The 26,090-nt window shown below is 44.1% G+C and overlaps 1 protein-coding gene across 2 annotated transcripts in view; it reads left to right on the forward strand.

Annotated features, from left to right (window-relative positions):
• KDM2A (lysine demethylase 2A) overlaps positions 1-26,090 on the forward strand; it is a 227,548-nt gene that overhangs the window by 174,572 nt on the left and 26,886 nt on the right. The window contains exons 14-17 of one of the 2 annotated variants that reach the window (XM_082266749.1): positions 5,222-5,491; positions 5,775-5,906; positions 10,367-10,447; positions 18,262-18,309. In XM_082266749.1, the coding sequence (XP_082122875.1) occupies positions 5,222-5,491; positions 5,775-5,906; positions 10,367-10,447; positions 18,262-18,309 (531 nt within the window). The remainder of the gene's footprint in view (positions 1-5,221; positions 5,492-5,774; positions 5,907-10,366; positions 10,448-18,261; positions 18,310-26,090) is intronic. The other variant, XM_082266750.1, reaches the window with a different exon arrangement.

The following is a 26,090-nucleotide window of genomic DNA, read 5'->3' on the forward strand; positions in this document are numbered from 1 at the left end:
CTTTGAGATAGTCCAGGGGACGACATGCGGCAGGGAGAAGGGGCTGTATCCTATCATCATACCGGAAAGACTGGGATGGGATTTTGTCTAGCTGCGGAGACCTCTGTTTTCCTGAGGAAGCTGGATTTTAATTCTGAGAAACAGGTAGTTTATGGATAGTCCCTCCCCCAGCTGGTTCATCATATGTCCTGTTATCTATGCTTGTATGATAGTGGGTTTTTTGCAGTAATACAGTATTTAAATCACTGGGAATGTGACATACACCCGTGGATGAGTTTAGTTTTACTTACAATATTTTTTAATATGCCACAGTATTTTAATGTACCCACTTTCCATCCAAAGAACGTCCTATGACGTCCCCAGATTTAGGTGGTTATACCAGGATGATCATCATCCCAGCATCAAAATTTTCAGCCAGCAATTCTCTCTTCAGCAGAAGTGATTCCCTCTTCCGCCACTGCCGCCTTTCCCAGGCTCTGCTGTCCGATTGTGGAGCCCGGGAGCAATGCGCCGGCGGCACTACACAGAGAGATAGTGGAACGGACATTGTTCCTCCCTCTCGGTTACCCCAGAAGTGATGAGGATTTCTGGCTCTCCGTTTACCTGGCCGTGAGCGTCATCGATCCCAGGAGTGATTGCACCGGCCCTGCTCGTCCCTTCCGGTGCAGGCACGTTATTCCCTGCTGAACTGCTTCTGGGCATGCCCAGAAGCTGTGCAGGGATGATGCGCCTTCACCGGAAGTGACGAGCAGGGCATTCTGGGACTCCCAAAGTCACTGAAGAGGACGCTCCGGCTTCAGGTGCCCACACCTGAGATGGCAGCGCTGGACAAGACATTTTCAAGGTAAGTATTTCTTCTAAAAGGTAAGTGAAACGGGACAGTTCAGAGGCTATCGTTGCTTAAATGCACTAGCCCTGACTGTCCCGGGGGTATTTTTATCTAAAAAAAAAAAAAAAAAAAAATTATTTTCAGGGTGGAACTCCGCTTTAAGGATTGTGTTTTTTGGTGCCTCAAAAGTCTGCTGGGTTCTTTTGGTTCTATAAATGTTGGGTGTGGCACCATTATGATAGCTGCAGGCCCTGATTTACCAATATTCTGGTTTGATTTAAAGTAAGTAGTGATGGTGTAAGGATGCAAAATCGCCCAATGTTGTCAGTACGCATTGACAGTGAGTACGGTCTGTGGACATTGATACCTTATGCCACCTCTGTTGTTCCAACTCCTGTGCCAGTAGTTACAGAGAGCAGAAGCTGAATGTAGCAGGAGGTGAGATGCTATGTATGGCAGCGCTGAATGCAGACTGCAGAGAGACTGGATCAGACTGAATGTAGCAGGAGGTTAGATCATTATAGCTATATGATATGCTTCAGCTATGTGATCCCACTCTCTCCACTCCTCCCAGTGCCACGGTCTGAATTCACAGGAGCCAGAACTACAAAGGGAGGCATCCAATCTCAATGTGCGCTGACGGTACTCGCTGTCAGTGCGCATTGGAAAACATTTTCAGCGGTTATTATTCCACCACAGTGTTGATTTGCATCAGAACCCCAGTAGAGAAACACTGTTCTAGACCATCTTGGACATGAGTAAAAGAGGGTAGCTAAGTTCGAACATGCAATGGTACCATGGGGAACGAGCATAGCCACCCTCTAACAGTCAGATCACAGCAGCAAAAAAGAGGAATTTGGATATTTGAAGGCTGAGAGCAATAGAATTTTTTTTTTTTTTTTTAAACCAATTTGCTGTCCCTTTAGGAAAAAGCCAATGCATGATTACAAGGAGGCCCTTCAAGAAAAGTTAATGACCCTCTGAGAACTGATAGTGGAAAGAGAGGGTAGGAAATAGTGGAGAGTAGAGATTATGAAGGTGTTTGGGGTCTAGATCCATCCCCTGTTTGGTATCCTTGTGGTGAGGGGGATAGGGGGGTAAGGATGAGGAGAAGGGTGGGCAGTTGCTGAAGGGAAGAGGCAGTAAAAGAAGGGTCAGCAGGGGTAAAAGAGAGAGTAGAAGTACACCAGAGGAGGGTAAGACTGTGAGCTGCAGGTGTAACTGGATGAGAAAAACCTAATGCCCCTTGGTCAAGTCAGCCAATACCTGGAGATGGCCTAGTCAGGGGTTAGTGGCAGAACGCAGGGGAAGGACACATAGCCAATTGTCTGGTTGGAGTGGTGGAATGCCGACGTGTTCAAGCATGGGTGAAATGTCTGCTGGGTTTCAGACTACAAAGACCTTTGTGTCCTCCTGTACCTTGAGGTGGAGCCCCATCTGTATGTTGTGCCAGTGTCTCAAAACTTCTCGAGTGGGGGCCCTAGGATGGCACGTCCAACAGTGTTCCAAGAGAGGTCTGGCAGAATCTGTCAGTTTATGTTGCCATTTTTGCCAAGCTTTGCAGAAAACACACGGGGGGCTGTTAGGATCTTCTAGTCTGGAACCCATGTTCTATAACCCCTATACTTTTCTTTGTACTATTCTGATACATCTTCAGAGTGGTTGGCTAAGGATTCTGAGAGAAAGAGCTGTACACTGCTCAGGCAGTTGGAACTTCACAGCCAGCCATGGGTGCAGGACCTCGGATCACCACCGCAAACAGGACACAAGAGAAATGGCCGCACACCAAGCGATGGCTCACGATGAAAGGCTTTATTGAACAAGGATGCTAGGTACAGCAAAATGGATGGTAGACATGTTTCACACAACTCTTAGCGTGCTTGTTCACTATATAGGTATTGAACAAGCACGCTGTGAGTCGTGTGAAACAGGTCTATCATCCATTTTGCTGTACCTTGCATCCTTGTTCAATAAAGCCTTTCATCGTGAGCCATCGCTTGGTGCATCGCCATTTCTCTTGTATCCTGTTTAAGGATTCTGAGAGCATGATCTTCAGGTTGTGCTCTGAGTCAGTTTTATTGTTTCTTCGGCTGCACTCTTTAGGTCTTCTGTTTGTAGCTTAAGATCAGTTTGACAGTGCAAGAGGGTCGATGTAAGTTGGAATTCCAAGCCTTGTGCCTGGGTATCCATGGCCAATGATGTAGGTTATTTGGCATCTACTTAGGTGGTGAGTTGCAAATTTGTGATTTGTAGAGCATTATTGTCTTCCCAGATTTGTTTATGTAGGCAGACAAGGCATTACAGACTGCCTTAGATGGGGATGTATAACCCTGAATTTGTCTGTTAAGGTAGCTGTGAGGTCTTCTGCTGGGGCAGATTCCCCTGGAGTAGGTGCTTGGGTTATGCCTCCTTGTTGTAGGCTGTCATTGGAACCATAGTGGTCTAATGAAGGAGGCTACCATGGGTCTGGCTGTTAATGGCACCAAGGACAGTCAGTGGTTGGCTGGTGTTGGGGCCAGGAGGATTGGGATGCAAAAAAGCAATGTATTTCAGGCTCTGAGCGAGGTGTGTCTCCTACTGTCTTGAGTTTGCTTATGTTTAGGCATGGCCAATAAGAGCCAGTCCACACTAGCGCGACTTGTCAGGCAACTTGTCAGCCTGACAAGTCGCGCTCCCTCGTGGTCCATTGACCGATACAGGACCCGTTCTAATGGGAGCAAAACAAGTCGCTCCGACTTAGAAAAAGGGTCCTGTACTACTTTGGGGCGACCTCGGAGCGACTTGCATAGACTTCCATTATGTGAAGTCCCTGCAAGTTGCTCCTAAGTCGTGGTGCATGGTAATGCACAAGTCGCCCCCGAAGTAGTAAGGAGTCGTGTCGCCTTAGTGTGAACCGACTCTTAGGAGTTGTTGTGGGATTGATATCTTGAACTGTAGTTCTGGATTTTGGTCAACTGCACAGGACCTCCTAAAGCATGTTGCTCACTCAGCCATGTTCAAGAAAAGCCTCCAGTACAGTTTCGGATACAGGAATCGGCGATGTAAGGTGTTCCTGCTCCTGTGTTAAAGAAGTGTCAGCACTCTGAGATAGATGGTTATATGAGGCCCTGACAAAGCAATCATTACCCTGAACTTTCGCCACAGCTCCCTTTATACTTGGATTTTGCCATTTGCTTCAAGTTGGCTATTTTCCAAATTGGTTACTTCTTATGCAGGGCAAGGAATACAGGGTAAACATGCCCAGAAGGTTAACTTCATAACATGGTTGCAAACTGTCCTGAAAGTCCTTGTGGAAGGAGCGCTTACGTGCCTTATAAAGTTTGTGCCTGACCTGTAGTATGGTGCAATTCTCAATCTTCCACCTAAACCTTAGCTCAGTATGACTCTTTGGACAGAAAAGGCCTTGGGTAACTAACTCTAAAGGTCTCATTTCATCACAGCCTTGTCTGGAATATTTTGGCGTATTCCTACTCACACTCCAAAAAAGACACATCTTTTAGTAGACTGCTTCTTCTTCACACCCACACTTAGTTTTGTTTATACAAAGTAAAAGGATAGAGAAAGATGGGGCTTTGCGGGCCAGCGGGAGTAGAAGGATCACGCCAAGACCAATTTATAAAAAACAAATTACATTTTATTCAAATTTCCATTAAAAAAACATGGGCGATCACGCACATGTTCACAAGGACAAAACACATAAAGAAAAATGTATAGTTTTGTTTAGTTTGTTTTGTTTTTTTATACTTACAAGTTGATAAATTGATGTAGAATAATTCATTGTTTCGCCTGCTAATCCGAAACCCCTAAACGGTTGTCATGCCTCTCTTGGTAGCCCCCCTGTAAAACTGACTTAGCCAGATAGTCCATGCCTGTTGAGAGAGGAGTATTAGATATGGCTTTCTCTGAGTCATTCAGAAGTTTGTGTGTAGTTTTGAAAAACAGTATTTCTCTTACGTCCTCCGACAGTCGCCGCCTCCTCTAAGTCATCACTATTGGGTATTGTCTTCCGCTCCGCAGGAGTAGCTAGGCATAAGACTTAGTCAAAAGAACAAAAGCATTTAGCATAGACACACCCATGGGGGCTGTCCCATTGGTCAATACCCCCCTGCAGTGATCCCTCCCAACTCAGTTTGGTAGAATAGCAGTAGGTGTACAAGAAAAAACCCCAAAAGAGGGGCGGGGGCGGCGACTGTCGGAGGACTCAGAGAAAGGAATTTTACGATAAGATTTTACAAAAATTCCGTTTTATGGTTTTTTAATGCTTGCCATTTGCTGGCTGCAAGTGAAAAATTTTTAATTTCAGTCCTGACCTTAAACATTGAAAACCTATGGAAATGTGTCATTACCTTTTTTTTAGTTTTGATTATTTTTTTTTTACTGCTTCTCTTTTAGTATAAAGTGCATCTACGGCCCAAAATCCAGTTCACCAAACCTCACATGATGCGGCCAGCAGCCAGACATGCCGTGTCAACTACTCGCCCCGCAGGTACAATTTCTGGTCACTCAGCATCATCTGGTGTCCGAAGGCGGCGGGTTCGGTGCCGAAAATGTCAGGCGTGTCTTCAGAGGGAGTGTGGGACTTGCCACTACTGTAAAGATATGAAGAAGTTTGGTGGTCCAGGCCGAATGAAGCAGTCGTGTATGCAAAGGCAGTGCCTTGCGGTGAGTATATATTCTTAATCTGCATAAAATACAGCATACTGAAGCATGCTCTTGCTGTGTATTAAAACATTGGTCCACTTTGTGCGGGGAAAAAGGGTGATGAGGAAGAAGACCCAGCATGTCACTTGGCCAGCCTGAAGAAAAAAAAACATACTGGTGATAAACCCTCAAGCCCTGGAGTTGGGCTTTAATTACTATACATCTGTGGATTTGAGGCAGCCCTCTTAACAAATACCTTCACGATTGCATTCTTTCACTGATGAAGCTATCCTTTATCATTCAGCCCAGATTGCCCCATTCTGTGACCTGTGCCGTATGTGGAGATGTGGACCAGACAAATGACTCACAAGACTTTGAGCGGAAGCTGATGGAGTGCTCGGTGTGCAATGAGATAGTACATCCTAGCTGCCTAGACGTGAGTACCCAACCCTGTTATCTTTCCAGGAAATTTGAATGCTCAATCCAGGAAATTTGAATGCTCAATCTTTAAATTGTAACAACAAAAACAAGGAAGTTCTCTCTAAATGGGATTTTAATGGGCAATAGTATAGAGTACGGAAATATCAAAGGGTTTTTTTTTTTTTTAAGGGTTGTAAAGTTTATTGCAAGATACAGAAATCCAAGCAAACAAGAAAATACAATACAAATGCATCAAAATCCAGGCAGTTCAAATGCATAAGTGACCAACGTTCATGTCCACTATCCACAGATGGGGACAGATTTTGGGTCTTTCGCTGTCCCCATCTGTGGATAGTGGACATGAACGTTGGGTCACCTATGCATTTGAACCGCCTGGATTTTAATCCACTTGTATTGTTTTGTTTTCTTGTTCGCTTGGTTTTTTTTTTTATCTCCCTTGATAATTCCGTACTCTATACTATTGCCCCTTAAAATCCCATTTAGAGGGAATTTCCTTGTTTTTGTTCTATTTTCCACCACATGGCCTAATATATTCAAGTATTAATTTTTAAATTAAAATGCAGGTGTGGTATGAATCAAACAAATAATTGAAGGGCCCTCCCACAACTATAAGATTAATGAGATGTTGAAGGGGGGCTGCTAGATTGGTGCAGGTGAGCAAAAGACATCAGTACAAATGACATATAGTAAACAACAAAATCATTTTATTGACATAGAATCTAAAATATCACAAGGCTAAAAATGATTAGACTAAGCAAAGTTCTGTCTAGTCATAGTTATAACAATATAATATAAGCCACAAGGGGACAATAATACATCGGTAGTCACAACCAATGAGGGATGGGTCTGACACGTTTCACTGAACCGCACAGGTTCACAATAGCTTCTTCAGAGACCCTTTTTGAATCCCTGGTGGACTTTACAAGAAAAGAGAAAATACAATTACAATATATCACTTTCTTCATTTCATAAATGTTATACAATACATATACATAAATGCTCACCAAAAATGCATAAAAAATTGTATAACCTGCGAGTTCAGGATATGAGACGCCCTGGGTACGTGCCGTGGATATCCCGTGAGGGCAGCAAAATGGGTTCCAAGGACAATGTCCAGAAACCCAAGTGGGGAGGTGTCGAGTCCCACACTCTCAGCTAAAGGGACATTTTACTCCAAATAGGCCAAAGCTAAGTATGGACAGAGAAAGCCAAGCAGTGTATGGACACGATCTGAAAAGATAACCATGGTATATGTATAGGGATAAATGGGCGTGGAGCGCATGATAATGGCACATAATAGGTTACATGCTGATAGATAAGGTGCCTACAGGTATGAAGGGGAATTAATTTTTAAATTGGAAGATATTTATCAAGGTTTAGGATGATTATGAACAAACAGGGCTGCCTTAAGTAGACATTAGAGATCTGTCAGTTACCACTGTTATGTTCTAGTATGAGGTGGCTGACTTTCTTCACTTTTCATTCTGCCATTCGTCTTTTAGCAGCAAGGTTTCCTGCCAGTTATTTTAAATCTGTGAAAATGAAGGCTGGTGATACCTGGGTACTAAAATAGTAGGAGGGGTGTGTCCAGCACTTAATATGCATACAAGCTGCAAGTCTACCCGAAAAGCCCCATAAAAAGAAGAAAAAAACTTACTGGATGAATTTTCTTAAGGCCTCAAACACAAATGTGCTGTAGCCCACACCACTCAATACCAAACAATCAGCTGTTTGTTTTTTGTGGCTGAAGCTGCATGCAGACAGGCTTTGTAACTCTATGGGGATGTGGCAGCTGTACAGACACAGCCGCTTGTCCTAATTAGGCGTGCAGGGCCACCTGAGCAGCCTTCCGTCGCCTAACCGCCACATGGTGACAGCATCACTGATTATAGAACAGTCCTGTTGTATTCGTTGCCCCCATCTCACACTTTTTAGGGGCTCTGGGGCTGCTTGCGGTGGGCCTACTAAGGTGGTCGAAATCTGCATCCTTGAATCCTTTTTCACATTGCTCCTACTGTCTATCCCATCTTCAGAGTCTTTCTTAGCTCTGTCTTGTGTGGGGGTTTCACTGCTTTCCCAGCTTACATTTTTATTAGTCATGCAAGACTTTATGACCCTTATTGCCCAGTTATTTGCGAATTGTAACTGCAGAGGCTATAAGGGATTCCTTTAAAGTCTCCTTCCCACTGTGCATGCGGGAGCTGCGCTATGCTTTGTGAATGGTCCCGCAGCCTCCCGGGACCCTTTAATGTGTCTCAAGAGGTTGAAACCAGGGAGAGGGGGGCTTGGGCAAACTTCCACAAATTACCTTGGAATTGCAGGTACCTTCTCCCTCACCAAAATAAAGCGTACAAAAATGGGAGAGGAGGGGGGTGGGGCCGAGGCCGAAAAGTGGAAATATCCCTTTTGGGTGAAGTTCTGCTTCAATCCTGCATGTCATTTCTCTTTGCTTTAGTGAATGCTGGGAATATAGAATTTTTGGTTTACCTGAAAAATCCTTTTCTTGGACTATATTACACAGAGGAGTAGTTGCACTGAATTATGCAGCTGCTCTTTGGAGACTGGACATTGGCAAACAGATGCAATAAAACCCGACTTCGCTAAGAAATGAGAGGCAATTGGTCTTTAAAATCACTAGTGCTGAGATTTGACCCTTGATGATACTCAAGGCCAAGTGCTGATCCAGACTGGAGAAAAGACAGGATTTATCCCATTGAGTATTTTCTGGGATAGAAATTCCGTGTTTCATACCATGAGAATTTAGCTATGCCACAGTAACTTTGCAAAAAGTTGATATCCTAGCTTTCAAAAGTGTAGGGATACTTGAATCAGCCAGCCCTTTGTCACCGCCGGCTTCCCAAGGTAAACATGCTGGTGCCGGGGACCCGAAGACCAGCGAAGAACCGGCCCTGAAGAGGACAGTGCTGGATCCCTGGACAGGAAAATGTCCTTTTATTAAAAGTCAGCAGCTACAGTGTTTTACACAGTGCAACAATCCAAATATATATATATATATATATATATATATATATATATACTATTTAAAGGAAACTTTATCATTCATTGACGGACGCAGTCCTCTGATCCATATCAGTAGGGTTATACTGCCCCATACAGGAGTAGAACGCTAGGCAGAAAACAAGTTCTGGCTACGCCTATGGGGCAGTCCCGGAGGGTATACCCTCTCTCTTCCTGCATAGGATGTCACTTTTAATGTGCCTGGTCAGGAGTAAGGACCTAGTTCCTTGCTGGGATCGTTGGTCCTGGCATAAAAAGTATTTTTTTTAATATTGCTGGTTTTTTATTAGCTAGCTTTTTCTCAGGATTTTTTTTCCTGTGAGATCTTCAAGCAACTATGCCGTATCTTGGGGACGGGCTGAATAATCTAGATCCAGTGGTCACCCCAGCTGGCCAGCAAGTGTGTGCAGACCTTTGCTCCGCGCTGGTTCGGCCGCTACATAGTCCCACTGGACGGGGACTGGTCCCGCGAGTTAAACGTCTCGCAAGGTCGCACACGACAGGGTCCTGTCAGGAGATGGTGCTTTTTTTTTTCCTATTTCCTCGTTTTTTTTTTTTTTTTTTTCCCCCTATAAAAATATTAACGTTCTACTTGCCTGCTCTGTTGCAGTGGATTTGCACAGAGCAGCCTGGATCCTCCCCTTCTCGGGTCCATCTTATGTGATCCTGGCCCCTCCCTCCTGTTCAGTGCCCCCCACAGCATGCAGCTTGCTATGGGGGCACCCAAACTGAGTCACAGCTCCCTGTGTCCATTCAGACGTGGAGCCCCAACCTGACCACACCCCCTTTCTCCCCTGATTGGCTAGCTGACTTTGACAGCAGTGGGAGCCAATGGTACCGTTGCTGTGTCAGCCAATCAGGAAGGAGAATCTCGGTTGACTGAGATGCACGTGAACATCGCTGGACAGAGAGGGACCTCAGGTAAGTGTTAGGGGGGCTAAGAGGGGCTGCTGCATACAGAAGGCTTTTTATCCTAATGCAAAGAATGCATTAAGATTAAAAAACCTTCTGCCTTTACAACTCCTTTAAAAAAAGGTATGTAAATCCTAACAATAAACTCCTCTTCTTTGGTCCCCATTGGTCATTTTAGTATTCATTTGAAATCCTTGTGTTTTATTCTGAAAGCCTGGTTGAAAAACTCCCAAGTTTGCAATTCCTACAGCTTTTCATGTTGCTAGGAGGTGAAAACTGTTGGGCATTCACTCCTATTTTTTTTGTGTGATTTCAACAAGGCAGAACATGAGGAGTGCTAACTGGGAGTTTTTTGTGCAGGCTCCCAAGTGAGCTCAAATAACCTACAGGTGTGACAATAAAATTAAAGAACATTTCACAAAGCCACAGATTTTTTTCATATCTACTGGGCCCTCTTAACTGCATAGGCTATTTTCTGCAAAAGGTAACCATAGCCTTTAAGTTGTTTACCTCTTCCTCTTACAGATGGACGGTGAAGGTTTTTTGAGTGATGAGTTACCAAACTACTGGGAGTGCCCCAAATGTTACGAGAGCCGCAAACACACGGTAAGTATAGTGAACCTACATTACGTGAGCCATAACCACAGAAATTTAAGAAATGCCCTTTTTTGTTTTTTCTGATCTCCTCCTGATAACATGAACTGTCAATAGCTCCTGCTTTAGGTGAGAGCATGTATACCAGCATCGGTTTTCAGAACATGTCCATTTCAGATCTGGACTTGCTGTCTTTTTAACGTCAGCCATTTTTGCTGTCTACAGTTTTATGTATTTCTGAAATGCACACAAATAGTATTTTACGTTATTAAAAAAAAAAAAAAAAAATATATATATATATATATATATATATATATATATATATATATATATATATATATATATATATATATATATATATATATATATATATATATATAATATAAAATAAAATTTTGATAAAAATGCTTTGATGCAACACACTTTGTTATAGTAATTTGATGAAGCCTCTAAAACTGAGTTAATATTGGTTGGAATTATGCACTAAGTGGAAGTGACTTCAAATGAACAGCTGTTTTGTTGTGCACCCTTAAAATGAGCCTGTATCAAATGAAGCTCTATTCTGATCGATCACACACACACAATGTTTGCAGATTGGTTCAGTATCCTATTGTGTGCACCTGGTGCCATTTTTTGCTAGCACATTTTTCAATTTTTATTTTCTTTCAATCAAGACCCTTATCTATATTGCTTTGATTGCAGCTGTCCAGCGTAGTCATCGTGCAGTTATAGACTGGAAATGACCTATACTTTTGTGCTTGCCCAGTCTCTAAAGACTTGTTTAGTGAGTAGGCCGGTTCGGCTGAGCGCTAGGAGCTAGTTCAATTGTTTGATGATCAATTTTACTAGGCGCCTTTTAATCCTCATTCCTGACAGTTTTGATCCAGGGGCTAATGCCTCGTACACACGCAACGATTATCGGCCGACCGATCGTCCAACTTTTGTCCAGAGTTGTGTTTTGTTGGTTGGAATGTGCCTAGACTGCACACAAATTTTCTCGGCCAACAAAAATCTACTTCAGAAGTCATGTCATGTGTTTACTTTCCGTGTGTTTTTTCTTCTCTGAGCATGCCCAGTCTTGCTCATCAGATTTTTGTCTTCCGAAATCTGTACTGACTGGCGGAAAATCGGCCGTTGTGTTGACGGCCAACAAAATTGTATTGCCTGCACACCAGATTTTCTTCGGCCGAAAAGTCGGAGTCGGTTGTCGGAAGCATCATACTAACAAGCCGAAAATCGGCCGATCGGACGTTGGCCGAAAATTCACGGCCAATTATCGACGCGTGTGTAAGAGGCTTAATTCTGTAGTACTGAGCTGTGATAACCGCCATTGGACAGTGTGTCTTGCTTGCTGCATGCTCTTTCCCACTTTACAGGATCAAGGAACCATCTTCCCACTACTGCTTCTGCTTTAAAAGAGCCACATGGGACTTCATTCAATCTGTTCCTGCTGTTCACCTACATTAACATTAATCCCCTCCGGCCATCTGACCCTCACCTGCTACTAGTAAATGAGACCTTGCCTCTTAGCCAGAGTCTGTCATTTACTACATGCTTGGCTTGAGATATGAAGGGGACAGTCCCTCATTACTGCTAATGGTTCTAGGGATGCTTACAGTGTACGTCTTCTGATGTCTATCCCATCCAGTTTGGCTCCATTGGTTGTGGCTTTGTGCTTTTTTTTTTTTTTACCACAGTGATGCAAGTTTGCTACAAGTGTGCTCCAATTCTTCTGCAGATTCTAGATCCAATGTGCAAACAGCCTTAGCAGCAGCTGCTGAACCACAGAGACTCTGATTCTGAGTCGCTTCAGTTCTTAACTGATGATGAGCATACCCCTTAGGCAAAGCCGTCTTTTTCTATCACTCCAAATTTAGGGGAGACTCGTTTGCCTCTTATTGATGCAGAGTGCTTTACTCTACAATTAGGAGTTTGGCCAGCTTCTTCTAACAATGCTGTGTCCAGTCTTGGTCATTTAAAACTCCTAAGGGTCACGAAGACTTTACCTTTTGCATGTGCTATTTCAACTTTTTTGTGGCAAAGATTAGAAATATCCTGAGAAGCGGTTTGTTCAACCATAGCTTTTTGCGATCAACTTATGTACAACTAGCCTGTCTGGTTTTCCTGAACAATCAGTGCTGCCAGCTATAGCTGGTAACATCCATCTTTGTATTCTGCCAGCGGGGAAGGCTCCTCACTGGCAGAATACAATAGCTCAGCAGGAGAAATTCCCCCATGAACATCAAATGTGTGGATGGGGGAATTGTTTTTTTTTTTTTCTCATTTAACCCACTGGTTAAATGGAAAAAAAAAATATGTATAGCCTGCCTTAGAAGACCCAGACATAGATGGCATCGAAGAGGAGCTGGGGGGGGGGGGGGGGTGCTACAGGAAGCTGTGGAAAAATGTGTTGCCCCCCCAAGCTCCTATGCGCCTGATGTGAGGGCTTCACACAATATACTTGCAAATGTTGATATGTTCACTGTTGCTTTAGTGCCGGTTCACACTGAAGCGGCACGACTTTCGTGGGCGACCTGTGAAGTCGCGTGCACCGCGACCTCGGCACGACTTGCATGGACTTCAAAAAATTAATGTCTATGCAAGTCGCTCCAGGTCGCCCCAATGTAGTACAGGACCCTTTTTCTAAGTCAGAGCGACTTGTGTCGCTCCTATTAGAACCGTTCCTGTACTACACTATGGGATACGACGGTGCGTGACTTCTCAGGCTGACCAAGTCGCCTGACAAGTTGTACTAGTGTGAATGGACACTTAACCTTCCAAATCCCCATGCTGAACTCGACCCAGTTGAAACTGTCTTTTCTAGTGATAGATACTGCTATTGCAGCCTTTAAGCTGAGCTCCATCCAAAAAGGGAAGCTCCACTTTTTTGCCTCCTCCCCCCCTCTGCTGCCACATTTGGCACCTTTCAGGGAGGAGGGGGGAGTGGGTACCTGGTTTGACAGGTACCCACTCCCACTTTTGGCTGACTTTGCCACAGCGAACTCATCCGGAAGTTCAGCCCCCTTCCTCCTGCCCTCGGCTTCACGCATGCGCAGTAGAGAACCAGCTGTGAAGCCTCAAGGCTTCACTGCCGGTTTCCCTTACTCGGGATGGAGGCGGCAGCACCCCAGAGCCAATTGAAAAAATCAGTTTGGGTGAAGACACCGCTGGATTCGTGGACAGGTAAGTGTCCTAATAATTTAGCAGCTACATGATTTGTAACTGCTGACTTTTATTTTTTTCTGAAGGAGCCTGGAGCTCTGCTTTAAACCTCTTACTATACTAATTGAGGATGTTCCTTCTTTTAAAGATTCTGCTCATAGAAAGTTTGGGACTCTTTTAAAGGCTTTCTTTACTATCACAGCAGCTTACTGGACCAGAACAATGAACAACCATCACGTTCCTGTCTTCCAGGACTATGTTGTAACTGAGCAACTACAGTAATTGCCCTCTGACTTGCTCATTTGGGTCGATGGTCTTTAACAGTTTTACATAAGTCTCTAGAATGGCTCTGATCTCCTTTCACATGCACAGAATCTTGTGGTTTAAAGCCTGATCAGCTGAAGCCGCTTGCAAAAAACACCTCCCATATCTGCCCTTCGAGGAGGAAGTCTGTTTGGTGAGGCACTTGGCAAATTTATAACATGTCACAGGAGGAAAAGTAGATAAGTTTCCAAATCTCCCTTTTCAGAAGCTTCTAACTTCTCAAAAAGCAGAACACTTCAACACACTACCCAGTCTTTCATTTCCAATCTTAGGTTCAGCCCTTCCTTCAGTGTAACACCTGGCCCACAAAGCCAACTGAGTCTTCCTCAAAGCCCTTTTCACAATGAAATGGCTTGAGGGCCCCCGCTCCTTTGAGTAGAGGGACATCTGTTAGTTTGCCTATCTCTGGGTCTTATGTTCCAGACCTGTTGGTTGGTGGTACAAAGTAGATTTCAACACTCTACTCCCCCCACACTGTTTTCTTCTTTAAAATAATCCAAAATTTGTCAAAGGGCAGTTAGATTTGCAGAATGCTCTAAACCTTTTCTTGACCCAAGGAGTGGTTGCTCAGTACATCTAGGATCGGTTACTAATCAAACCTTTTCATGGTACCAAAGCCCAACAGAGTATTTGTCCTAACCTACACCTAAAATCCCTGAACAAATACCTTTTTAAATTCTAAAATCTCACATGGAATCTGCACGGCCAATGATCGCCTCCGAGACAAAGGGAATATTTGGCATCTGTAGACATCCTTATCAGGGTTTTCTACACTTTGTAATAGGAGGCAATAGTTCCAGTTTATCATCTTCCCTTTGGCCAGTCTTCTACTTTCAGAGTATTCAGGTCACGGGCTATCTAACCAGCTTTTTTTTAACTTGGTTACCTTAAACACAGGATCCAGTTTGCCCTGAATCAGTATCACGAGTTACCCTGGGTGCGGACGGACTGACAGCCAGTACGATAACCACTAATGATGCTGTAGGGCAGGGGTTTTGAATCGTTCTTCAGAGGTCTAATCAGTAAAATTTTCTTCTGGAATTGCATGTTTGTGCGACGACTCCCACTGATCCTTCACATCACAGCCCTCGCTCTCAGTCCCCCCTGCATATCAGTCGACCCCCCCCCCCAATCACTGCCATGTTCACATCACACCAGACAGTATTTTCGTCATCTTGCCTTTCTTCACTTCACTACCCACAGTAGTGTCCTCCTCCTGCCTCCCTTTACATAACTCCCCATAGTGTCTTCCTCTTCCTCCCTTCACGTCACTACCCGCAGTAGTGTCGTCCTCTGCCTCCCTTCGCGTCACTACCCGCAGTAGTGTCGTCCTCTGCCTCCCTTCGCGTCACTACCCGCAGTAGTGTCGTCCTCTGCCTCCCTTCGCGTCACTACCCGCAGTAGTGTCGTCCTCTGCCTCCCTTCGCGTCACTACCCGCAGTAGTGTCGTCCTCTGCCTCCCTTCGCGTCACTACCCGCAGTAGTGTCGTCCTCTGCCTCCCTTCGCGTCACTACCCGCAGTAGTGTCGTCCTCTGCCTCCCTTCGTGTCACTACCCGCAGTAGTGTCGTCCTCTGCCTCCCTTCGCGTCACTACCCGCAGTAGTGTCGTCCTCTGCCTCCCTTCGCATCACTACCCGCAGTAGTGTCGTCCTCTGCCTCCCTTCGCGTCACTACCTGCAGTAGTGTCGTCCTCTGCCTCCCTTCGCGTCACTACCCGCAGTAGTGTCGTCCTCTGCCTCCCTTCGCGTCACTACCCGCAGTAGTGTCCTCCTCTGCCTCCCTTCGCGTCACTACCCGCAGTAGTGTCCTCCTCTGCCTCCCTTCGCGTCACTACCCGCAGTAGTGTCCTCCTCTGCCTCCCTTCGCGTCACTACCCGCAGTAGTGTCCTCATCTGCCTCCCTTCGCGTCACTACCCGCAGTAGTGTCCTCATCTACCTCCCTTCGCGTCACTACCCGCAGTAGTGTCCTCATCTACCTCCCTTCACATAACTCCCCACAGTAGTGTCCTCCTCTACCTCCCTTCACATAACTCCCCTGCAGTAGTGTCCTCCTCTGCCTCCCTTCACATAACCCCCCCTCCTCCCCCTAGTAGTGTCCTCCCCTGCCCCCTTCACAGAGAGGCAAGATTCAGGACCCAGGGGGCATGTCCTCAACAGCTGTTCTAGTATAGGCTGGGTATCATTATTCAGCCTTTGTCCTGTATGTCCTCCAAGATTTGGAATTTACAGGCAAGTCAAAATTTGTATTTTTGTATTCACTGTAAAATTATTTTCTAGATGAAGGTGAAAGACTTCCTGTTTTCCTCAATTGACTGCAATAAAAGGCTTTTATGTTGTGTACAAATCTTTTTTAAAACCTTGTATATTTGTTGTGATTCACTTTATTCCAGAATTGATTTTTCCAGTTGATTTAGCTTTTTCTCAGCTTTATTGAGCTACTGCTGAAAAGTACACTGGGAGATGTATTTCCAGGTCCCATTGGATCAGAGCAGTGCCTGGCAGACACCAGTTCAGCTCGCACTGGATCAGAGCAGTGCCTGGCAGACACCAGTTCAGCTCGCACTGGATCAGAGCAGTGCCTGGCAGACACCAGTTCAGCTCGCACTGGATCAGAGCAGTGCCTGGCAGACACCAGTTCAGCTCGCACTGGATCAGAGCAGTGCCTGGCAGACACCAGTTCAGCTCGCACTGGATCAGAGCAGTGCCTGGCAGACACCAGTTCAGCTCGCACTGGATCAGAGCAGTGCCTGGCAGACACCAGTTCAGCTCGCACTGGATCAGAGCAGTGCCTGGCAGACACCAGTTCAGCTCGCACTGGATCAGAGCAGTGCCTGGCAGACACCAGTTCAGCTCGCACTGGATCAGAGCAGTGCCTGGTAGACACCAGTTCAGCTCGCACTGGATCAGAGCAGTGCCTGGCAGACACCAGTTCAACTCGCACTGGATCAGAGCAGTGCCTGGCAGACACCAGTTCAGCTCGCACTGGACCAGAGCAGTGCCTGGCAGACACCAGTTCAGCTCGCACTGGACCAGAGCAGTGCCTGGCAGACACCAGTTCAGCTCGCACTGGATCAGAGCAGTGCCTGGCAGACACCAGTTCAGCTCGCACTGGATCAGAGCAGTGCCTGGCAGACACCAGTTCAGCTCGCACTGGATCAGAGCAGTGCCTGGCAGACACCAGTTCAGCTCGCACTGGACCAGAGCAGTGCCTGGCAGACACCAGTTCAGCTCGCACTGGACCAGAGCAGTGCCTGGCAGACACCAGTTCAGCTCGCACTGGATCAGAGCAGTGCCTGGCAGACACCAGTTCAGCTCGCACTGCATCAGAGCAGGGACTGGCACACACCAGTTCTGTTGCTGTGCATCTGTCCCCTTCTTTTGCTATTCACAAGGTAATGACAAAGCAGAATAAGGGGGCAGAAGGAAAACCCCAGAACTTGTCTGTTATAGACGCCGGTCTTTTGGAATTACAGCTCGTGTCAGCCCAATGTAGATTAATATTAATAATCATGATTTTTTTTTTTAGCGCCAACAGTTTGCACAGCCCTTTACCAAAGAAAAAAGAGACCCTACTGTTAAAATAGAATTTAAGACAAGAAAGCTTACAATCTAAAAAAGAAATCCCAGTCAAGTAAAATCTCTTATGGAGATGAGTCATAGCAAATTTTACAGGTTTTAAAAAATGGGCTTTAGGCTGTGGCTTTCTTCTTCTGGTGCCCCACAGTACAGCAGAACATATGTCTGTTGGCAACTGAGGCGCACACCTAAAACAACCTCATTTATTTGAGCTGCATCAAACTACTCCTATTTTCTGCTGGTAGCTGGTGTTTTGTAGTATGCAGATTTTAGGGGAGATCTCTTAGTTCAAAGTCAGTTATATACCAGGGAGGGATCTAAGAAAGAATATTTAGTTCAAGGTGAATTCTACCCCAGGGAACCATTAAAAAAAAATATATATATATTAAATCTGTGGCTTTGGATTCAGCCTTGGATGGGTTTTTCCCCATGTGACATCCTGTGCTTGCCATTGCCTGGGTATTTTTAAGATATAGAAGTCACTCCCAGGTATGTTCACTTCCTGCCTAAATGTCACCTTTACAGCTGCATGGTTAATTTCACCCCACAACAATGGGTGAGCACAACTTTCAACTTTGCTCCTACATGACATGTCTATTCCACTGGGTGGACCGCAACATAAATTTTCCTTTGAGAAGCCGAAAAACAGTTGCTTAGGGTGAGCGATAACCGGGAATTGGTATAGAGGAAAAGCTCTTTTATTGTCCCCAAATGATCACTCTGTAAAATACGGAATTGTACAACTGACTGTGTGTTTTTTTAGGTTGGCACGGATCAGGACCGAGTCTTGCTGCACAATATGAGTCGTAAGGTGGGGAGTTAGTGAGAGAAGTGTAGAATTTTACATCTGCCATGAAATAGCTGCTGGACATTCTTTTCTGCATTTGCTGTCAGTCTTCCTTACCTCCTCTTCTGAAACCTTTTTTAATGTACTTACAATCTATACCTACAATCTACTGTACTATATAGTGACCCCTAGGGGAAACTATAGTGTGTTTTCGGGTGTGCACATTTTGAGGTATTAAATTGGAACCCCACTCAATACTTTTTTAGATAAAGTGAGGAAGGATTAAAACCTTGGTAATGTTTTTTTTTTTTTTTTCTATGCACCAATAAACAACCATGTTGCTATAGTAAAATGTTTAAGAGCCGGTTCACACTGGGGCGACTTGTCAGGCGACCTGGTCGCCTGACAAGTCGCCACGGGTCACCTGCCATAGATTAGCACAGGACCCGTTCTAATAGGAGCGACACAAGTCGCTCCGACTTAGAAAAAGGGTCCTGAGCTACTTTGGGGCGACCTGCATTGACTTCAATGATATGAAGTCCGTGCATGCCGCTCCAAGGTTGCGGTGCGAGCGTTGCACCGTGACTTCACAGGTCGCCCCGGGAAGTCGGGTCGCCTGTATGTGAACAATGGGCTCTTAGCAAAGCATACCCCTAAAAGAAGAATGTGTATATTTACCTCTCCTGCTCCCTGCACCTCCCATCACCGATCGGTTTGTAAGGAATCGTTCCTCAAAGTCAGTTGGGAAAATAAAACTTCCGGGATTGATGATATCCTGGGTTCTCTCTACGCTTACTGGTTTCTCACTCTGCCATCCATGACCATACTCTCACCTGCATTACCATGGAGGTCAGAGGGAGGAACCAGTGAGAGCTGCCATGGGACCCAGAGGGGTTAAAACTCCTGGAAGTGTCAGTTTCCCAGCAAGTTTCAAGGGACCATTTCTCAGGAATAGACACTTTTGGCAGCAGGAGAGGTAAGTATATACATTGCAGACCGATGAACCAATCCACTAACCTAAATAAATGTAAATGCCTGTATAAAAACAAAGTAATAGCAGCCAATTTCTTGTAGTGTGACAACATACAGTAAAAATCTATGAAATATAAAAAATCGTCGCTCAATCACAAATACAGTATATACAAATAATGTGTTAAAATCCAATTGAATCAGGTGGTGTGCTAATATGTGCAAAACACTCACTAATAAACACAATCCTAACAGGATAAGAATTTTATTAAAACCAAGCAACTTGCATTTAAAATCAAAGTAGTCTGTGTATGTGGAAGACCGGCGGGGTTTCCAGATTGTGTATAGCTTCAGAAATGCAGACCGGAAAAAAAACGGAAGTGACGTCACCCGACTCCTCCCGACGCGTTGCGTCACAAATGACGTGACTTTAGCCTGATATTCTGCACTATGGAGCCCTACGTTTTATTTTTTATGAGCCGCTGTGTAGGATTCGTTATTGCATAGGAACTTATTCTATGGTGGTTATCATCCCTACCTTAAGCCAAATCATCATCAATGTGGAGGGTCTTTTTCCTGCTTTGGATTGATTTGAATGTGATTAATAATCCTCAGTGAGGTGAGCGGCCAACCACCAAACCCAACCCTTAGGTGGTTTATTTGCTGTTTTTTTGGAATCTTCCTTTCACATGGAAAACACTCTCTCTCTCTCTCTCTCTCTCTCTCTCTCTCTCTCTCTCTTCACTTTAATGATCTTCACGTATTTTGTTGGACGTTATAGACACTGATTCAAATTTATTTTTATCTCCACATATTTGTAGTTTTTTTCTTTTGGAACTTTTTGGACTACTTTTTTTTGCTCATTGAGTGCACTTTTTGTGTTTTTTCATTGAAGATTGTGCACATAATAGGAAGTTGTTTCTCTTAATTGGTTCTATACATATTATGTATACATACTCAATGTGTTATGAATGTATTTATTAGTGAGTGTTTTGCACTTATTAGCACATCTGATTCAATTGGATTTTAACACATTATTTATTCGTATATATTGTATCTGCAATTCTAGCGCCGATTTTTTTTTTTTTTTTTTTTTTATATTTCATTGAATATACATTCCATATTGGGACTGATCACAGTAATGACATAGTCATTGTAAAAAGCTGGCCATACAAATTATAATTAAATTGTGTACAGATAGTGCGATCTCCTTTTAGATCGAACAGGCCCTGGCATTACATAGTTTGTACATCTAAAGTTATTTGTAATCATACTGATTGTAACATATGGGCAGCTTTATGGAAATTTGCCCTTTCTATCCCGGAGATAACATAGGAGAAGAAATCCAGTTGTTGATTAACAAAGGTGTCTCCACTGGTAGATTCTGCCTGTCTGTGACAGCTAACACATGGATTTCACAGCTCCACAACCTATCCCAGTGTAACTAAAACAGTGAGGGAAGTCATCTTAGGAATATAAAACATGTAAAGACCAGTTCTAACCCTTTCCCACTTCATCCAATTTAAACTCCCTCCAGGGCTTCCAGAGCCACATTACTAGGAAGCCAATTTTATTGAGAATCTGCCTGTATCGGATGTAAATTTTGGGTGGCGTTCCTTATTAATAGCAGTAATGTGTGCTTCCCCCCCAAACTTCCCCTTTTGTGTCTGAACTTTCACTTTCAGCAGTCTCCTATCCTCTTTCAAATTTTGTCATATAGTGTATAATATCTGTTTTTCTATTATGTTATTTTAATTGGAGATATTAGAGTACACAAGAAAGCACCAATATGAAATGATACTGCATAGCCTTACACCTTTTCTTGTTAGCTTATGTAAATGTACTAATAAGAAAATGACAACCATTTTTACATTTTTAGTAAATAAGGTTTTTGCCTTCGAAAGGTGAATTGCTCTGTGCTGTTAAAGTACAAATATTCATGTAACGCAGATCTTAAAGTAGATGTAAACCCTTTCTGAATGTCATTGAGTTTGATAACACCTGTATCGTAAGCAATTTCTTTTTTTTTTTTTTCTTTTTAAGAAAACTTTATTCCACTTTTTTTCATCATTTTTGTGTCTTAGTGCTGTTGATCCCCTGCAGCCACTTCCCTGTCTACATGCACTCTAGCAGTTGCTGCATGGCTTTTAATCGGGGTGGGATTTCTGAAAGCAGTGGACCATACTTGTGTAATGTACCATATTTTCCGGCATATAAGACAACTTTTGATCCTCAAAAAATCCCCCAAAAATTGGGGGGCGTCTTATACGCGGAGTATAAAAATCCCAAAGGTAATTTAGTAAGTGTAATCTATGTAAGCCCTGGCTGTCTGGGCTCTATTCATCAGCAGGTACCGTAAATGTATTCTCTTATAAATCTCCAAGGTATTGTAAGTAAAAGTATTACCGGTAGATGTATAATCTTCTCAAGGCGCTGGCTTTATGGGAATCATGTACCGGTATACTGTACCTTAGCTTCGGCTACGTGGTATACCACTCTGAGCCAATTTAACGGTGAGCGATGTCTTCGATTAGTGAATGCAAAGCCTGCTCGGATTGGCGGAGTCAGAGAGTGTAACATAATCCCGCCAATCCGAGCAGGCTGTGCATTCAATAATAGAATACATCGCTCACTGTGATTGGCTCAGCGCGGTATACTGTATGTAGCCAAAGCTATGGTACATATGGTATACCGGTACAGGATTCCCCCACAGCCAGCGCCTTGAGAGATGATACATCTACCGGTAATACTTACAATACCTTGGAGATTTATAAGAGAATACATTTACGGTACCTTGCAGATGAATAGGGCATAGACAGCCAGCGCTTTCATAGATTACACTTAATTACCTTTGGGATTTTTATGCTCTGTGTATATGGTGTTGCCTTGCTTTGCTTCGGAATGGGGGTAGTCTTATATGGCGAGTATAGCCCAAAACCCTATGTTTTAACTTGAAAAGTAGGGGGGTTGTCTTATACAGTGGAAAATACAGTATGTCAAAGCAAAGGTTTCCAGTCCTCATCAGAAGCCCATGTGACAGGGTTAATGAAACAGAAGCGCAAGTGGTAAACCAGGACAGTGCATTGATCAGGACCTTCATGGTAGAATCAGCAGGGGTTATTTAAATTACAGATGCCAATTTAAAGTAATACTAAAAGTTTATTTTTTTTCCGCTCTGTGAACATTGCACATAAATGTTGCTTACCTCTTTGGGCAGCCCCCCTCCAGCGCTGTCAGCTTCTTCCTCCTCTAGGTGCCTCAAGCAGCAAGCCGGGTGCTAAGGAGGCACCTGTGCATGCACACCTCTGAGCTGGACTGTGTGTGTCCATTAATACACAAAGCGCTGGTAAGCCACTCCCCTGCTCCCTCATCTCAGGATTTGAAATGATAGCAGTGGGAGCTTATGGCTCCCCTTAATTTCTCCTTTGAAAGCAAAAAAAGGGAGGAGTTGGTGCTCAATCTGGAGACCACGCTGGAGTGGTGACAGGGGCCAAGTAAATGTTTTCGGGTGGGGGTTTGAGGCTTTAGGACCGGTAATGGGGAATTTTTTACCTAAATACAGAGAAGCGTTGAGGAAAAAAACATTTAGATTTCCTAGCAACTGTAAAAATAATTGTAAATTACTTCACTAAACTAATTGGGGCATTGGAGGACCTTAATTATGAGGAGCAATTACAAGCGCTTAATTTATTCTCCTTGGAGAGGAGACACCTGAGAGGGGACATGATAGCAATTTACAAATACCTCAATGGTGATCCCAGCATAGGTAGAAAACTATTTAGTCCCAAGGAGTGCAAGAAGACACATGGCCACACAATGAGATTAGAGGAGAGGCGGTTTAACCTTAAGCTGCATAAGGGGTTCTTCACTGTAAGGGCAGTGAGAATGTGGAACTCTCTTCCACAATTGGTGGTAGCCGCGGGGAGTATGGCTACTTTTAAAAGACTCTTGGATGTGCATCTCACAGATCACAACATTCAGGGTTAAGGGAAATGAGCAAGCCACTGACACACACACCTACACAGGTTGAACTGGATGGACTGCTGTCTTGATTCAACCTCAACTACTTTTTAAGTTTGCATGTGTTTTTAAGCTTTATTGAGATTTTGGTGATCTGGTTTACATCTACTTTAACTGATACCAAGAGGCACAAATTGTGCAGTGCAAGCAGTTGAACAAGAATTACTCTAAGATCCTAAAGTGTTAAACCACTAAAACTAACATTTCAGTTATAAGTGGACTCCGGTGGGCCTTCCTAATATCTCGGGGGCCCAGTGATATCCCTAACCCTTTACTTATTATCTCACTAGATTACTTACTAAACTGCATGCTTGTTTTACCTACGATACACTTACTAATGACTTTTTTCTTGACTTGATTGAACTGCTTTCTTGCTGTAATTTCCACAAGCAGATCACTCAGTGGTACGAGGGAACGAGGTTCCCTACTGCTGACTGGAGATTGGAGGCAAGGGGAGTTCCTCTTCAGAAAAATGTTGCAATGCCACAGAAGGCTTCAGTCGAATGTCCTCTCTGCTATTAAACATGGAAGCTGTGAAATCAGGGGTCAGAAGGAAAAATGTTAGCTTAAAGCCTAGTTGAACTTTCAATTTAAATTGCCTAAGAACATTACAGGTGCAAATTGTGCACTAAGTCTTACAGTTTGTTTTCTTAATAAAGCAGCCACATCCTAAGTAGAAAATCCTTTTCCTTGCATGTATGCTGTAAAGCAGTGGTCCTCAACCCTGGTCCTCAGGGCCCACTAACAGGCCAGGTTTGCAAGATAACTGAAATACATCCCAGGTGATATAATTTGCTTCTCAGTGATTGCGGTACTCTAGTCTGCATCTCCCTAAGGTAATACCTAAAATCTGGCCCATTAGTGGGCCCTGAGGACCGGAGTTGAGGACCACTGCTGTAAATGACCCTTGCCCTTTGTGTGGAGGCACTCTGCAGAGGTCCCACACACCTCCTGCCCAGTCATAGCTAAAGCTCTCCAATCAGCAAAGCTTATGAGCCCTGATTAAAAACAAAAAAGCAAAGAAAATGGTCCTCTGCAGGACAATAGCATAATGAGCTAGTATGCAAGCACAAATAAACAATGGGGGCTTTACTATCACTTTAAGGAGTGCTGAAGTTGACTTGGTTGGAGGCACATTGGGCCTGTGCAGAGAGACCACTGGCACCAGACAAGGGAGCAAGGCTTCTCTACAATGTGCTGGCAGGGGGAGGCTTTTCTGTTCAAGCAGTAGCTAATTTCTAATGAAAGCAGGGTGTTCGACTTTGCACACCTTTTAAGTTTGCTGCACCTTGAATGTATTTAGTGATTAAAACTGAAAGTTCAGTTAGGCTTTAATGTGCAGCATTGATGGAGGGTAAGGGAGATGGGCACGACCTTTAGGATTTCTTTTTTTATTTCCTTTTATTTAAAGAAACACTTTTGAGGTTTAAAGAGTAACTCCACTTTTGTTGAGCAAAAAAAACAATCCCTCTGGATGGTCAATGTATATTGCAAAAGAGAAGTTCAGGATTATAAAAAAACAAACAATTCTACTTGCCTAGGTGGATGCACCATCGATCCTCCGCCGTCTCTGCACTAAGGACTGCGCAGTTCTCCCCTTCCGCTCTGAGCAGAAAGCCGTGACTGCCAGTGTTTGCCTCTCTGCTCCCCCCTCCAGCTCTCACTGGAGCACAGGGCTGTGGAGTGGGCAGGAGGGGCTGGCTCAGGCTCTCGGCAGATTGCCGAGAGGCTGAGCCAGTTGCCAATCCAGGCTTCTCGGTGGATCCCGACCACGTGGCCGTGATATTTCCTGAGCCTAGACAGGCTGAGTAATATTAGCCAACATTGAGCTTTACCCCGTTGACAGCTGAAAACGGGTCACAGGAGTGCAGAACAACTGCACTCCTGTAATCCATAGAAGTATAGCCAAAAAAGCTTTGGTCATAGTTCTCCTTTTAATAAACTTTGCAGAGTCCTCCCTTGTACTGCTTCAGAGAAAAGCTTTTTGTTTTCCTTTTGGATACAAATTCTGAATTGGAGGATCTGGTTCATTATATTCAGCTGGTGCACTTTGCGTTCTGATGAAAATAATTGCCTGCATCCCTTTTAGAAGTAGTTAATCCTCTATCTCTCAATTTCTACGACAGGATGCCTAAGATTTGACTTGTATCTTAGTGTAAACTTCTGGAAATGTCAGTGAGCCAATCGCACAAGCAGAAAATGACATTTACTGGGGGGGTTCTGTACACTAACAGTGTACAGCAAGTTTTCAGATTGCCATATTGCTGTTTTGCAGATTCAAAGGGAAAGGTAATTTTTTTTTTTTTGACTTTCAAAATGCAGTTTATTGAAAAGACAAACATAATCAGAAGCAATCAAGTATCATAACACAAAAATAATGAAGTACAAAACAGAATAACATAACAGGTACAGGAAGGAGCCTCATCTCGATGCAGCAAAATATAAATGAGAAAGTAACAGTAAAGGCATGGAACAACTAATCCAAGGGACTCGTCCTAGAGGAGCAATAGAGTACCTAAACCAAGATCCAACTTTCGGTCCCACAGAGGGGGACATAGTAACACACCTGCAGAGTGGATCAAGCCATGGAATGGTGTAGCTACAGCTGGCCAGTGCACATGAGGGAGTCCTCCACCCAACAGCCCCAAACTCGGTCACATTTTTTGGGGCAACCCCTGTGTAGATAAATCAAGCGTTTGTATGGAAGAGTGGAGTTAACCTCGGCCATCCAGAGGCGGAGAGTAAGGGGGCTGTGTTCGCATCCACTGTTTCGCTATAAGCTTATGGGCATGGAAGAGTGTTTCATGTAAAAAAGT

The sequence above is a fragment of the Pelophylax lessonae genome, assembly GCF_965119305.1.
Source record: "Pelophylax lessonae genome assembly, chromosome: 9".
In the NCBI taxonomy this organism is placed as follows: domain Eukaryota; kingdom Metazoa; phylum Chordata; class Amphibia; order Anura; family Ranidae; genus Pelophylax; species Pelophylax lessonae.